The sequence below is a fragment of the Apium graveolens genome, chromosome 9 (genome assembly GCF_009905375.1).
Source record: "Apium graveolens cultivar Ventura chromosome 9, ASM990537v1, whole genome shotgun sequence".
NCBI classification, from domain to species: Eukaryota; Viridiplantae; Streptophyta; class Magnoliopsida; order Apiales; family Apiaceae; genus Apium; species Apium graveolens.
Window position 1 is genome coordinate 182,426,857 of NC_133655.1, and position 12,347 is coordinate 182,439,203.

The 12,347-nt window shown below is 33.3% G+C and overlaps 1 protein-coding gene across 1 annotated transcript; it reads right to left on the reverse strand.

Annotated features, from left to right (window-relative positions):
* Positions 1 to 2,510: 2,510 nt before the first annotated feature.
* Positions 2,511 to 6,408, reverse strand: LOC141683312 (uncharacterized). The gene is made up of 2 exons (XM_074488009.1): positions 3,471 to 6,408; positions 2,511 to 3,207 (listed from the first exon to the last, which is right to left on the reverse strand). Exons 1-2 carry the CDS (start codon positions 6,049 to 6,051, stop codon positions 2,858 to 2,860), a joined length of 2,931 nt encoding a protein of 976 aa, XP_074344110.1. The 5' UTR covers positions 6,052 to 6,408; the 3' UTR covers positions 2,511 to 2,857.
* Positions 6,409 to 12,347: the final 5,939 nt, after the last annotated feature.

Genomic DNA, 12,347 nt, shown 5'->3' on the forward strand with positions numbered 1-12,347 from the left:
CAACTTTTTAAGATTTTAACTATATATCTAAATCTTAAATTTTTCAATAATATAATCCATATAAAATAGTACGTAAATATTGATGGTCCAATTAAAATTTACTTCATTAATCTCGATAATATATCATTATTGTTTTTTATAATTAACTTTTATAAAATTTAAAATAATAAAATCAAAAATGTTATAATCAGTTTATGAAGCGACCTATAAGCTGTACTGGGAGGACTTTTTAAGATTTTAACTATCTAAATTTTAAATTCTTTAATAATAATATACATACAAAATAGTACGTAAATATTTTAACTTTATTAATCTCAATAATATATAATTATTTTTTTATAGTTTATTTTTATAAAATATTAAAATAATAAAATTACAAATGTTATAATCGGTCCGTGCATCGCACGGGTTATATGCTAGTACTAGTATACAATCCGTGCGATACACGGTTGTTTTATTATTAAATATTGTAAATTCTAATATTAGTATATTACTGTCATGATTCGAACCTTATATTTAATATGTTACTGGAAATATTCGAACCTTATACCTCTTAAATAATACTAATTTTTAAAATAAATCTAATGGTTCTTGTTTATCTGACGATTCTGAATTGAGTGATCAACGACCAGCGACCAAACTTTTAATGTTCGGTAATAGTATAGATTTGGTAAAGCGCTCAAATCAATCTAAGTCTAAGTATACAAATCGTTTTAGGCTACAATTTTTTTACCATTTGTTTTAAAATTTTATAATACAATTAAACTGGGTTATTTAATAATATGCCCAAACCCAAATTGTGTATACTCTTAGTTGTTTATATACTTTCAGTTTTTATATAAAATTTAAGTTTAGTAAAATTTTTGTTTTTGGTTATTTTTTTTTAAAAAATTACGTTTTAATATTTTTCAAAAATTGGTTGTATTTAAGGTTGCTACAAGTTGAGCAAATCATTTTTTCAACTAAAACAATTATATCAAAATATTGAATTTTCTAAAAACCTGTTGGGAAAATGATTTTTTTTTTCACGCAACTTATTGTGTGTTTAGAATCTTACCACTCAACTAAATATTTTTTTATTTTACTCACTAATGTTAGGTTCGGATTTTGTTTTAATCACTAACGTTAGGTTAAGATTTTGTTTTAATCACTAACGTTAGGTTCATATTTGATTATTAGTTTTTTGTCAATTTCTCAATAGCATTATTAAAATATACTGATTATTAGTACAAAAAGTGTCATATGTGTCTTATAAGAAATCTTATATGTGTCTAAGTTTGCTAGATGCATATGGAGGAGTCGTATAATATTTGAATTATATACGTATGTTATAGGAAGAACGCATATTATTTTAAAAATCTGATCAGAACAGATGTATATAAATTGTAAACAGACGCATAAAATCAGTTCATATACGTCTGTTACTTTTTAGGTGGGGTACTAAGCTCATAACCAAAATTATTAGGATGAGGTATCGCAATCCATACTAAAATTATTGGGAAATAAAAAAAATAAAAAATTCAATATAATCAAATTAGCAAACTGATCATAAAGTACTTATAAAAAAATTATAAAATTACATATCAATATTTTACCAAACGACACTTTCAAAAACCCAATGAAATCACCAATCGCAACTCCTTCATGCAACTCTTACCAACCCAAAATCAAAACTATAAACGCATTCATTCTAATAGAATTGTGAAACAAGTATATATATAAACACAAAAATATAATAATGTTGTAATAATGTGAATTTGATATTAAATCAAACAACTTTCACAAGATATTTATCTTATAAACATAGTTTTATAACTTTTTTTTAAGATTTTTTTTGTATATATAAATTTAAACATTAAATTATTATTTAGAAGATAAAAAATTAAAAATAATTCATGAAACTACATCTTTTAGGAGTTTTAAAATGCTTGTCAAACTCTCATCACCAAGGAACGACGAATTCTCAACAAAAAAAGTGGGGGACATGTGGAGTACTATATATAAAGATACAGAGATATATCAAATCATTAAAATATTACATACTACCACTATATTTTAATAATGCTACCAAAAATTGACATAATGCTAATAATCAAATCCGAACATAACGTTAATGACTAAAAACAAATACGAACCTAACATTAGTGAGTAAAAGAAAAAAAATAGTAGTTGAATGATAACTTCCTAAAAACACCATAATTTGGGTGACGAAAAAATTCATTTTCCCAAACCAATTTTATTTCCTTTAAAAATCTATAATTCACTTTTGAATAACCAGAAACATTAGATGCATCAAAAGTATACAGAAAAATCAATAAAAACTGCATATTAAATTTCTAACACAAAAATAGGCGTTGGTAAAATTATTAACATCATCGTCTGATCCTCACAATTCCATGTATAACGTGTCCAAATGACTTTCCTACTAAAAAAACAAATTTTCACATGAAAATGCAGCATGTATATGTATATTGTAAAATACAACTCCCTTGTTTTTCAAAATTATAGTGTGAAAAATAAAATAAAAAAAGGAACCAAAGCCTGTTCATGAATGTGCATAGCAATACAAAATTACAAATACAGTGCAAACATCCAACATATATTGTTTTCTGCATGTCAACCCAACCAGGAAACAATGTAATTACCATGTTACAACTTACAAGCCATAGTATATATATTATACATCACACTTGAATGAGCTTAAGATCACTATTTCTCCAACCAGTAAATAGGCTAAGAGGGGAAGGGAGATGAATATTTAGCAAAATCATGAAACAAAGCATGCTATTATTCTTATTGCAATATCGGTTGCGCTTTTATTCCGCCCATCTTCCAACGAAATGCGATGTTACTTGTGCTATTCCAGAAGAGTAGCAGCACATTGTGGTGGATTGGTGAGCATGTGAACAACTTCCCTCATGGTAGGCCTAGAGGCACTCTCGTCCTCAACGCACATCATCGCGATTTTGAACAGATACACCACACCACTCAACGGGTAAGCATTTAGCCTGGAGTCCAGTATCGCTAACACAGAAGCTGCATCAGATGGCTGCGATAGTTCAGATATTGTTTTCTTCATCCATCTCACTATGTCCACACCATCACCGAATTCACCAACTGGTTTACGCCCTGCTATTAGCTCCAGAAGCACTACTCCAAAGCTGTACACATCGCTTTTCTCATCCACTTTCAGGGTGTAAGCATATTCTGTTCTTATTCAACAAAATATTTCGGTTAAAACACTCACTTAATTTCCAAGATACTCTCTATATCTATAATTTATTTCGAGAATTAAAAAGCACCTGCTAACAAAATGTCTAGTTGTCAATAGGCAGACTTACAATAAAATTTGTCTCAAAACAATGTCTTGACAAAAGTTCACTATGAATCATCACAACACCACACAATCGTAATTTAGTGCATGAATTGGACAAAATGTTTAAACATCCAAGAAATTATTAGTTAATTACCTGGAGCAATGTAGCCATAGGAGCCGGCAATGGATGACATACACTCGGATGCACCAGTATCCTGCAAGAACTTTGCTAATCCAAAATCAGCAACATGAGCTTCATAATCCGAATCCAGCAATATATTGTTTGACTTGACATCCCTATGGATGATCAATGGCGAACAGTCATGATGCAAATAACACAGTCCCTTAGCTGCCTCCACAGCAATTCTGTACCTCGACTCCCACTGCAAATGAGCTCCTTTAGAACCATGCAATATCTCCCCCAAACTCCCATTTGACATGTACTCGTACAATAGCAAATTGGCATCTTTGTTGGAAACATACCCAAGCAACCTAACAATGTGCCTGTGGCGAATTCTACCAAGAGTTTGAATTTCAGCCGAGAATCCATGATCGTTGTGTCGGCTCCCAACTAGTCGTTTAATAGCCACGTCAATTCCATCGGGCATGGAACCACGATAAACAACTCCAGCTCCACCTTTGCCTATTATGTTCTCTTCCCTCAGACATTCAACAACATCTTCAACTTTGAAATCGAGCCTTTGGAATGCAGTTAACTTCCATGCCATTGATTTCTCGAGCCTCCTCTTTCTTATTCTCAGAAAAGTTACCACCAACAATAATCCCAGAAATACCAATATGATTATGATAACAACAAGATTCGAAGCGCTTATTCCGTGGCCTCTATGAGAGTCCTTAGATGAATTGGTGACTACAGGACAATACTTCTTGTTAGGGGTACAGAGGTTTGGATTTCCGGCCAAGATTCCGTCACTGAAGTCCTTCAATTGCCAATCAACCGGAATCCTGCCAGAAAAATTATTGTATGAAAGATCCAAGATTGTCAAGCTCTTCATGTATCCCAATTGATGTGGAATTGCACCACTGAGTTGATTTTGAGATAAATTAAGAGAATTCAAATCAGGTAACATTGTAAGTTGGGCGGGAAATTGAGAACTCAAACTATTGCGACTCAGATCAATAGATATGAGTTTCGTGCAACGTGCAATTGAAGGCGGAATATCACCAGTTAAGTTGTTGGCGCTAATGTTGATCTTTAACAACATCTTCAAATTAGAAATTTCCTTTGGAACACTACCTGAAAGGTTGTTCACTTGAAGCTCCAACCGCTCTAACTTCACCATATTGCCAATAGTCATAGGGATTACCCCAGAAATCAAATTATTAGAGATGACAAGACTCTGAAGTGAACTCCCCGAAATATCCAACGGAAGCTCACCCGAAAAATAGTTACCATTGAGTTCAAGTATTTCTAGCTTAGGCATGTTGAAGAAGCCTGCAGGAATGGTACCATTGAAAAAATTATTCTGTATTCTTATCCGAACCAACGACTTACAGTCCCCTAGCTCACTCGGAATAGATCCAAGGAAATAATTTTGCATCAAGATCAAAGTGCCTAATCTTCCTCCTTTACACAAATCCTTGGGTATCGTCCCTGTAAGATGATTGCCAGTAACATCCAGCTGCTTCAGCTTACCATTACTCCCGAGATTGGCAGGCAATTCGAAAGTGAAATTATTATCCCAAATAGCCAACACTTCTAAATTAGGGTAATCACCAATAAACTCGGGAATGGGTCCAACAAAATGATTATCAAACAGGTTCATAAGCGTCAAATTAGATAAATCAATAAAAGTGAGTGGAATTTCACCAGTAAGCTTATTAATCGACAAATCCAACGACATCAAGCTAATCAAACCTGAAAGCTCAGAAGGAACATGACCTGTGAGATTGTTGTACTGAAGAAACAGAGTATGCAACACCTTCAAATTCCCCAAACTGGGTGGAATCTCGCCTGTGAGATTACATCCACCTAAATCCAAAAGCCGGAGATCACTCAAAAATCCAAACTCTGCTGGAATTCCTCCCAGAAACATATTAAAATAGCCCAACCGGAGAATCTGAAGTTTGGATAAGTTGGATAAAGCCGGGGGAACGACTCCGCGGAGATTATTTCCCTGTAAACTCAAATTCTCCAGATTTTTTATTTGAGAGTAGGCCTCAGGAATCTCCCCGGAGAAATAATTTCCTCCGAGAGAGAGATATTTCAAATTAGTTAAGTTAACAAATTCCAACGGAAGATGGCCAGAGAAGTTGTTGTTGTAAGCATCGAAAACTTCGAGTTGAGTCATGTTAACAAATAATGCACCAGGAAAGTCGCCAGTAAAGAGATTAAAGGAGATATTAATGTGTTGAATGGAGGATAATTTGGACATTTCGAGGGGTAAAGGACCGGTGAGATTGACGGAGAAGAGAACAAGAGTAAGGAGCTTATCCAAGAGTCCGATATGGGGAGAGAGAGTGCCGAAGAGAGGAACATTGGAGATATTGAGAGCAATGACACGTGAGTCATTATTACAAGTGATTCCGGCGAATGAACAGTGTGATGATGAGGATGAGTTGACAGTGGTCCAGTCAGCAAGGGCTGTGGTGGTGTTGGGACCAAGTAATGAAGCTTTTAGGTGTAGTAAAGCTTGAAGATCCGAAGAAGATGAGGATGATGATGAAAATAAGAGAAGAAGAAGAAATGAACATAAGAGATGAAATGGTTTCATATTGGGAGGGAGGAGGGAGTTATAATTCAAGTTATGAGGTAGAAGTAGACTTAGTAGTAACTTTGCATTGTGGATTTAAAGAGAATCAATAACATGTTGTTGTTGTATGTGGATTGTGGAGTGAGAATCAAACACTTTTGTTATATCTATATATATATTGTTTGAAAAAGAAAACCCAAGATTCGGAGAGATGGGAGAGATTGTGCTGGTGCTGGTACTGGTAATAGGGCTGGTAGTAGTAATAATATCAGAGGATGGCAGGGGGGCTACGTGATGTGTTTTGACGGCGTTTTCTGAGGACATAGACTACTCTATATGACAATTACTCATTATGGCGTTTGCACCTTCTCCCCTGCCAGTCTTCTGTAATTGTGACGTGGGCTGTCACCCCCGCCCTGCTCGTCAATTCCTCTCGACCAACGCCAGATAGCACAAAAAAATATATTAAAAAAATGTTACACGTAGAGTTGTTCATAAACCGAGCCGAGCCGAGTTTTGATCGATGAGCCGAGTTTTGGTCGATGAGCCGAGTTTAATTTTTTCTTTTGACGAGCTGAGCCGAACTTTCTTCATATCCGTACGGTTTAATCATTTATAAATATATTTTTTAAAAAATTGACATATCAATATTTGACTAAACACTTGTTATAAGTATTATTCGGACAATTGATTAATTGTTAAAATAACAAACAAAATAAATATATTTTTTCTGATTTTTTTTTCTTATCACTAAAATATATAAACATCGGCATCCGTACGGTTGGATCATTCATAAATATTTTTAAAAAAAATAGAAACATCAATATATAACTATACCCTGGTAAGAAGTACTTGTCAAACTACTATTTGACTATTAAATAGCAAATCAAATAAATTTATTTTTTATGAAAATTTTGTCAGATCACTAAAATAAATTAATCTTGACATATGTACGGTTAGATCATTCATAAATAGTTTTAAAAAAAATTCAAACATCAATCTGGGAATAAATACTAGTTACAAGTAGTAGTCAAATCACTTGTTAATTATTAAAATATCAAATTGAATAAATTTATTTTATCTCAAACTTTTTTCAGATTACTAAAATATATATCTTGACATTCATATGGTTCATTAATTGAGAAATATTTATAGAAAAATCTGAATAATATTCATAATAATCCAATATATAAAAATTAAAATATTTTTTTGGAATTTTCTTCGAGTCGAACCGAAGCGAGCCTAACTCGAGCTGAACATACCAAAAGTTCGGCTCGAGCTCGAACCCTTAATGACCCTAGCTGAACCGAGCCCTTAACGAGTCGAGCTCTCGAGCTTGTTCGCGAACAGCTCGGATTGCGAACAACTCTAGTTACACATGGTTAATGTGACAGTATTGAATAATTTAATTGATGATGTTTGTGTGAATGCAGAGCGGCGATCCATTTTCATCTCGAAAATAAAAGTATGATACGTTGCATTTCTTAACTATTTTGAAAATTAATTTTATACCCCTAGCATTTTCCAATCCCCTAAAACTATAATAAAACATATTATTCTGTTGATTTAGATATTATTTATAATTGAATCTAAATTTAACTATTACAAAACTGTTCATTTCATCGCGTCACTTTCATAAGATCAGATTTGAAATAATTATATATAAATTTAAAAATGCTCATATTTAAATTTAATGGCTCTGAATATTTATTTTTCTTTCCAAAAAAAAAATGATTTTATTGCACTTTCAAATCATCTAACAATACATGAAACAAATTCGGGTGGGTTTCTCTCATTTTCCAACTACGATCAGCTAAAAAACTTGAATAACTCACTAAATAGTGAGCTATCATATTCACGGATCTCTTAACAAATCTCAAAATCACTGGACTTTAGCTCTACTAGTAACTTCTTACATTCATCAATTACTCTTCCCAAGTATGAGATATTAACTGATGAACATCTAATAGCCTAAATTTCTCCAAGGCAATTGGACTCTGCTACAACCTTTGGCAGGTTATGTTCTTTGAACCAACTTAATGCATCCCGTATGCCAACTGCTTCTGCAAATTCTGGGTTTGCATTTCCTTGTCTGCGACTTGACTTACCTTGCAATATTTGTCCATTATGGTTACATGCTGTAATAACCCCAATTTTTGGAAATTTTTTGAAACCCTTATGAATAGTGTTTTTGCTGAATGAGAAAACTTTTCATGCCACACTAGGTAGGGGTTCTTTTATGGATATTCTGAGATTTTATTGGCACTCTATATGGTATATAAGTGTATGTAAAGATCGTCAGAATCCAATTCCGAACACTTTGATTTTTCCCGGAAATCCACTAGATACGGAAAGAATTGAGTATAAGGTAACATGATAAAAAGGATTTAAATTAAAGGATTATAAGAGAGGATCATAAAAGGAATACAATATATTGAGAAAGGTTAAGGGAACCTAAGTAATAAGATCCCGGGTATGATCCCTCAAACGATAAACGAAAACGAAAGTTAAGCGAACCGTATAACAGATCAGTGGTCATTAGGCAAACAATTAGAAGCTAATCAAAGAGATTAGAAGGGATGACGACAAAGCAATGTGACATAAGCATGACATAAGGGGAAGGAGATGTGGTTGATTTAAAACCACACAAAGTCAAGGCTAGAAAGGTAATTAACCAAAAAACAAAACAAAAAGCAACCAACCAAGCCAAAACATCTCATTTTCATCAAAAAACACAAAACCCCCATTTTCTTCATGAAGCTCTCGGCCCCTTTTCTTAAAAAATGAAGATCCAAGCTCCACCACTTACTATTTAGCAAGGTATTTATCTAAGCTTCCCCATGGATAGTTACATACTTCCTATAAGTTTAAGCTTCTAATTCCAAGCCAATCTTTTTCTATAAATCATGGAAGAAGATGGTGAATAATACTTTCTTGAAATTAATTTTTGTGTTCTTGATTTCTTTGAAAGAACAAGCTTGTAGGAGGTTAGATTAAGGCTTCCATGGGCATTTCAAGGATCTTTCATGGATTAAAAGCTCCAAGGAACGTATAAACTCCAAACCCTAGCTTTAGTTTTGAGTAATTAGGAATGAATATGATTGATATAGCATATGTGAAGCATGATGCTTGATTGTTTAAATTTGGTTGAGTTTGTAGAGATTAGTTGGTTTTGTGGTATTTTTGGGGTTGTAAATCTTGATAATTAGTTAAGGAACCTAAGTAAAGCTTTTAGTTCATGTTTGAGGGTAGTATAAAGTTGATAATATTGAGTTGTTGGGGCTGTTGGAGTGTGTTTTGGATGGATGTTGGTTGTATGATTGATTTGGGGTTGATTGGTGGTTGTTTTGGAATGGTTTAAATTTAGGAAATCGCGTAAACATAGCCGTCGTAATGCCCGATTTACCGTAGACTGTTTTTGTTCTTAACATCAGAACCCATGAACTCACTGCTAGGTTTTGACCATTGCCATGTTTAGATATTTCATGTTACGAGCTTCGTTTTGATATGTGGTTCGTTTGATTCCGATGAACGGTTTAGGAGAAACGGCCGTTTTAAGTAACGACGTTTCGCGAACGAACCCTTACCCCTCGCCTTACTTTGAAACATAGGTTAAAGACCTTAAAGGACTAATTGAAGTATGAAACATTTATGTAAGGTGTAATAGGCAGTTGGTAAGACACTTGCGAAAGAATCGCCTTAAAACTCGTAATGGTTAATTTATTAAAAATGGTGGAGCCGAGGGTACTCGGGTGACTTAAGAGAATCAGTAAGCGCAAAACGAGCGTTGGAGTCTGAGTTGGTTAGAGTATAGATTTACAAGTGACTTTGGTTTAATTCCAACTTACTTGTTGCTTATAGGTTACCAGACTCGTCCCGAGCCATTCGTAACCCCCAGTCGCTCAGACAAGTTTTCTACCCGTTATACTGTTGTTGTGATGTATATGTGTATATGCATGATCTTGCGATAAATGCATATTTGTTATTAGCAAATTCTTGCGATATATTGTAGCATGTGATATGGTATATATGCATACCTGTTTCATCTTCTTGGATTATATATCTGTTGGTTAAAATGCTTGCAGTTGCATAATACTTATGCTAGAGATAAGCGGTATTTGAATTTACCCTTAGTATAGGGGATCAAAAGGTGAACATATTTCTAAACCGGGAGTCGATGTTCCCGAGTATAATATATATATATTTTTATATATATATATGGTTATAGTTTTCAAAACTATTAATCGAATAAGGTTTATTCGATAACTTTAACTTTATATTATTATTGAATATTATTTCAAATATTCATCCGAGGACTTATGACTCCTTTATTTTATTATTGAATATTATTTCGAATATTCATCCGAGGACTTATGACTCCTTTATTTAATTATTGAATATTATTTCGAATATTCATTCGAGGGCTTATAACTCAGTTTATATTATTTAATGATTATTAATTGGATAGTCATTTGAGGATGTATTGACTCCTTTATTGTATTTAATGAATATTATTTATAATATTCATTCGAGGTATTATGACTCCGCTTATTATTTAATAATATTCTTTATTTTATTAAAGAATAATGTTTCGATAATCAAACTTATTTTTGATTATTCAAATAAAGATAGTACTTTCGTATAAGTATATCTTTGGTTATTTAATACTCATTTCAAGTATAAGTTTTAAAACTTCTACTTCAATTATTTTTATAAAGATTATTCTTTATGGGAATATTATTTAAATAATAATATTCAGATATTTTCTAATATATTGGGACTGATTTATTTCATTAAATCAGCATTACTCCAAACACTCTTTAAAGTGTTTTCGAGTCTTCAAAATGATTTTTAAAAGTTAGAGCGGATCCCAAAACTCATTTTTATATTTAAGATCTTCCTTTTAAAGGGGATTTAAATACTCGTTCAAAACTTGAGGGATCCGGCTCAGTGGTGTATTTTACATTCGCAACGAGGTTGCTGTTTTGAGAAAACATCTTGATTACTTGCCCATCGTTCGGGAAGTAAGTTCATCTATTTGACTCGGCATAAGCAATATGGGCTCAGTGGGCGTCCATGAAAGTGTAAATGGCTCAGTGGGAGTCCATCAAATGCGTAAGTGGCTGAGTGGCAGTCCAGCATAAGGTCCTATTGCGGCCAGGGTGATGACCAGTGGGGAATTCGTCCATCTACTAGTAGAAAAGGTTACTTATTGGTATCTTTGCCTGATCAGCAAGATATCAGGTTTATGCCAAGGTTTTCTCCTTTCCAAATTCATTGGATATTGCAACTCTGTTTATAATTTTCATAACAGAGGTTTTCAAGAAGTGTATAAAATGTATATATATATAGGTGTATATATATATCGGGATTTAATGAAGTATCTCGTAACTTCATTATTTATAATGATATTCAAAGATTGAATCTATTCAAATCTTGTCTTGTAGTCTCATCTATGTGATGAACTTTTGAACTGATTATAACTTGAACGGTGGTAGTTCAAGTAATATTTGGAAAAGATATAAGTATATTGGGGTATCTTGTAACTTCATATTTTCAACTTATATCTAGTTAATGATTATCTTATGCATATCAAAGATTTTCAGAAAAACGTTGAGACAAGGGTAGATATATGAGATCACCTTGCAACGATATTTTTATACAGTTATAAACTGGAACTCTGTGTATATTATGCATGGAAGAGGACTTCCAAGATTTTGAAAAGTATATATGTATATATACTGAATATTTTGCGACTTCATCGCATTAAGATATCAAACTTGGTTCATTTCTTTTGACCAAGACTTTCATGAGTACTATGAGAAGGCTCATATATTGTTAATCATTATACATATTATTTTGGTGGGCTTGCTGCTCACCCTTGCTTTCTTCTTTCATCACACAACAACAGATAGAAAAGATGAACATGACCAAGCTCCCGATTCGCAAGCGGTTAGAAAACGTTCCGCAGTCTTCTGGAAGCGTTGATGCCGCCGTAGCTGAGGTAGGAGCTACCAATAGGCTAGGTTTTCAACTATTGATGAACCAGACGTATGTATAATATGAATTATAATAATGGCAAGGAATATGTAAATTTATTCAGAAAACCTTTTAAGGTGTATTGGCAGATAATTGTGGAATAAAATGACTTGTGATTATTTTTTGGATGTTCATCTCTGAGACTATAACGTGTGGTGTGTGTGTTTATTGTGGGGTCACAGTACAGAGTAGTTGATTAATTATTAAGATTGGGTGTTATTAAGGGAAATGGAACTCGTGACAACCCGGATCCCCGACCCCGGATTTGGGGGTGTTAC

Coding starts and splice junctions, on each gene's coding strand:
- LOC141683312 (XM_074488009.1), bottom strand. CDS start 6,051: ATGAAACCATTTCATCTCTTATGTTCATTTCTTCTTCTTCTCTTATTT. Junction 3,208..3,470: donor CTATGGCTACATTGCTCCAG/GTAATTAACTAA, acceptor GAATAAGAACAG/AATATGCTTACACCCTGAAA.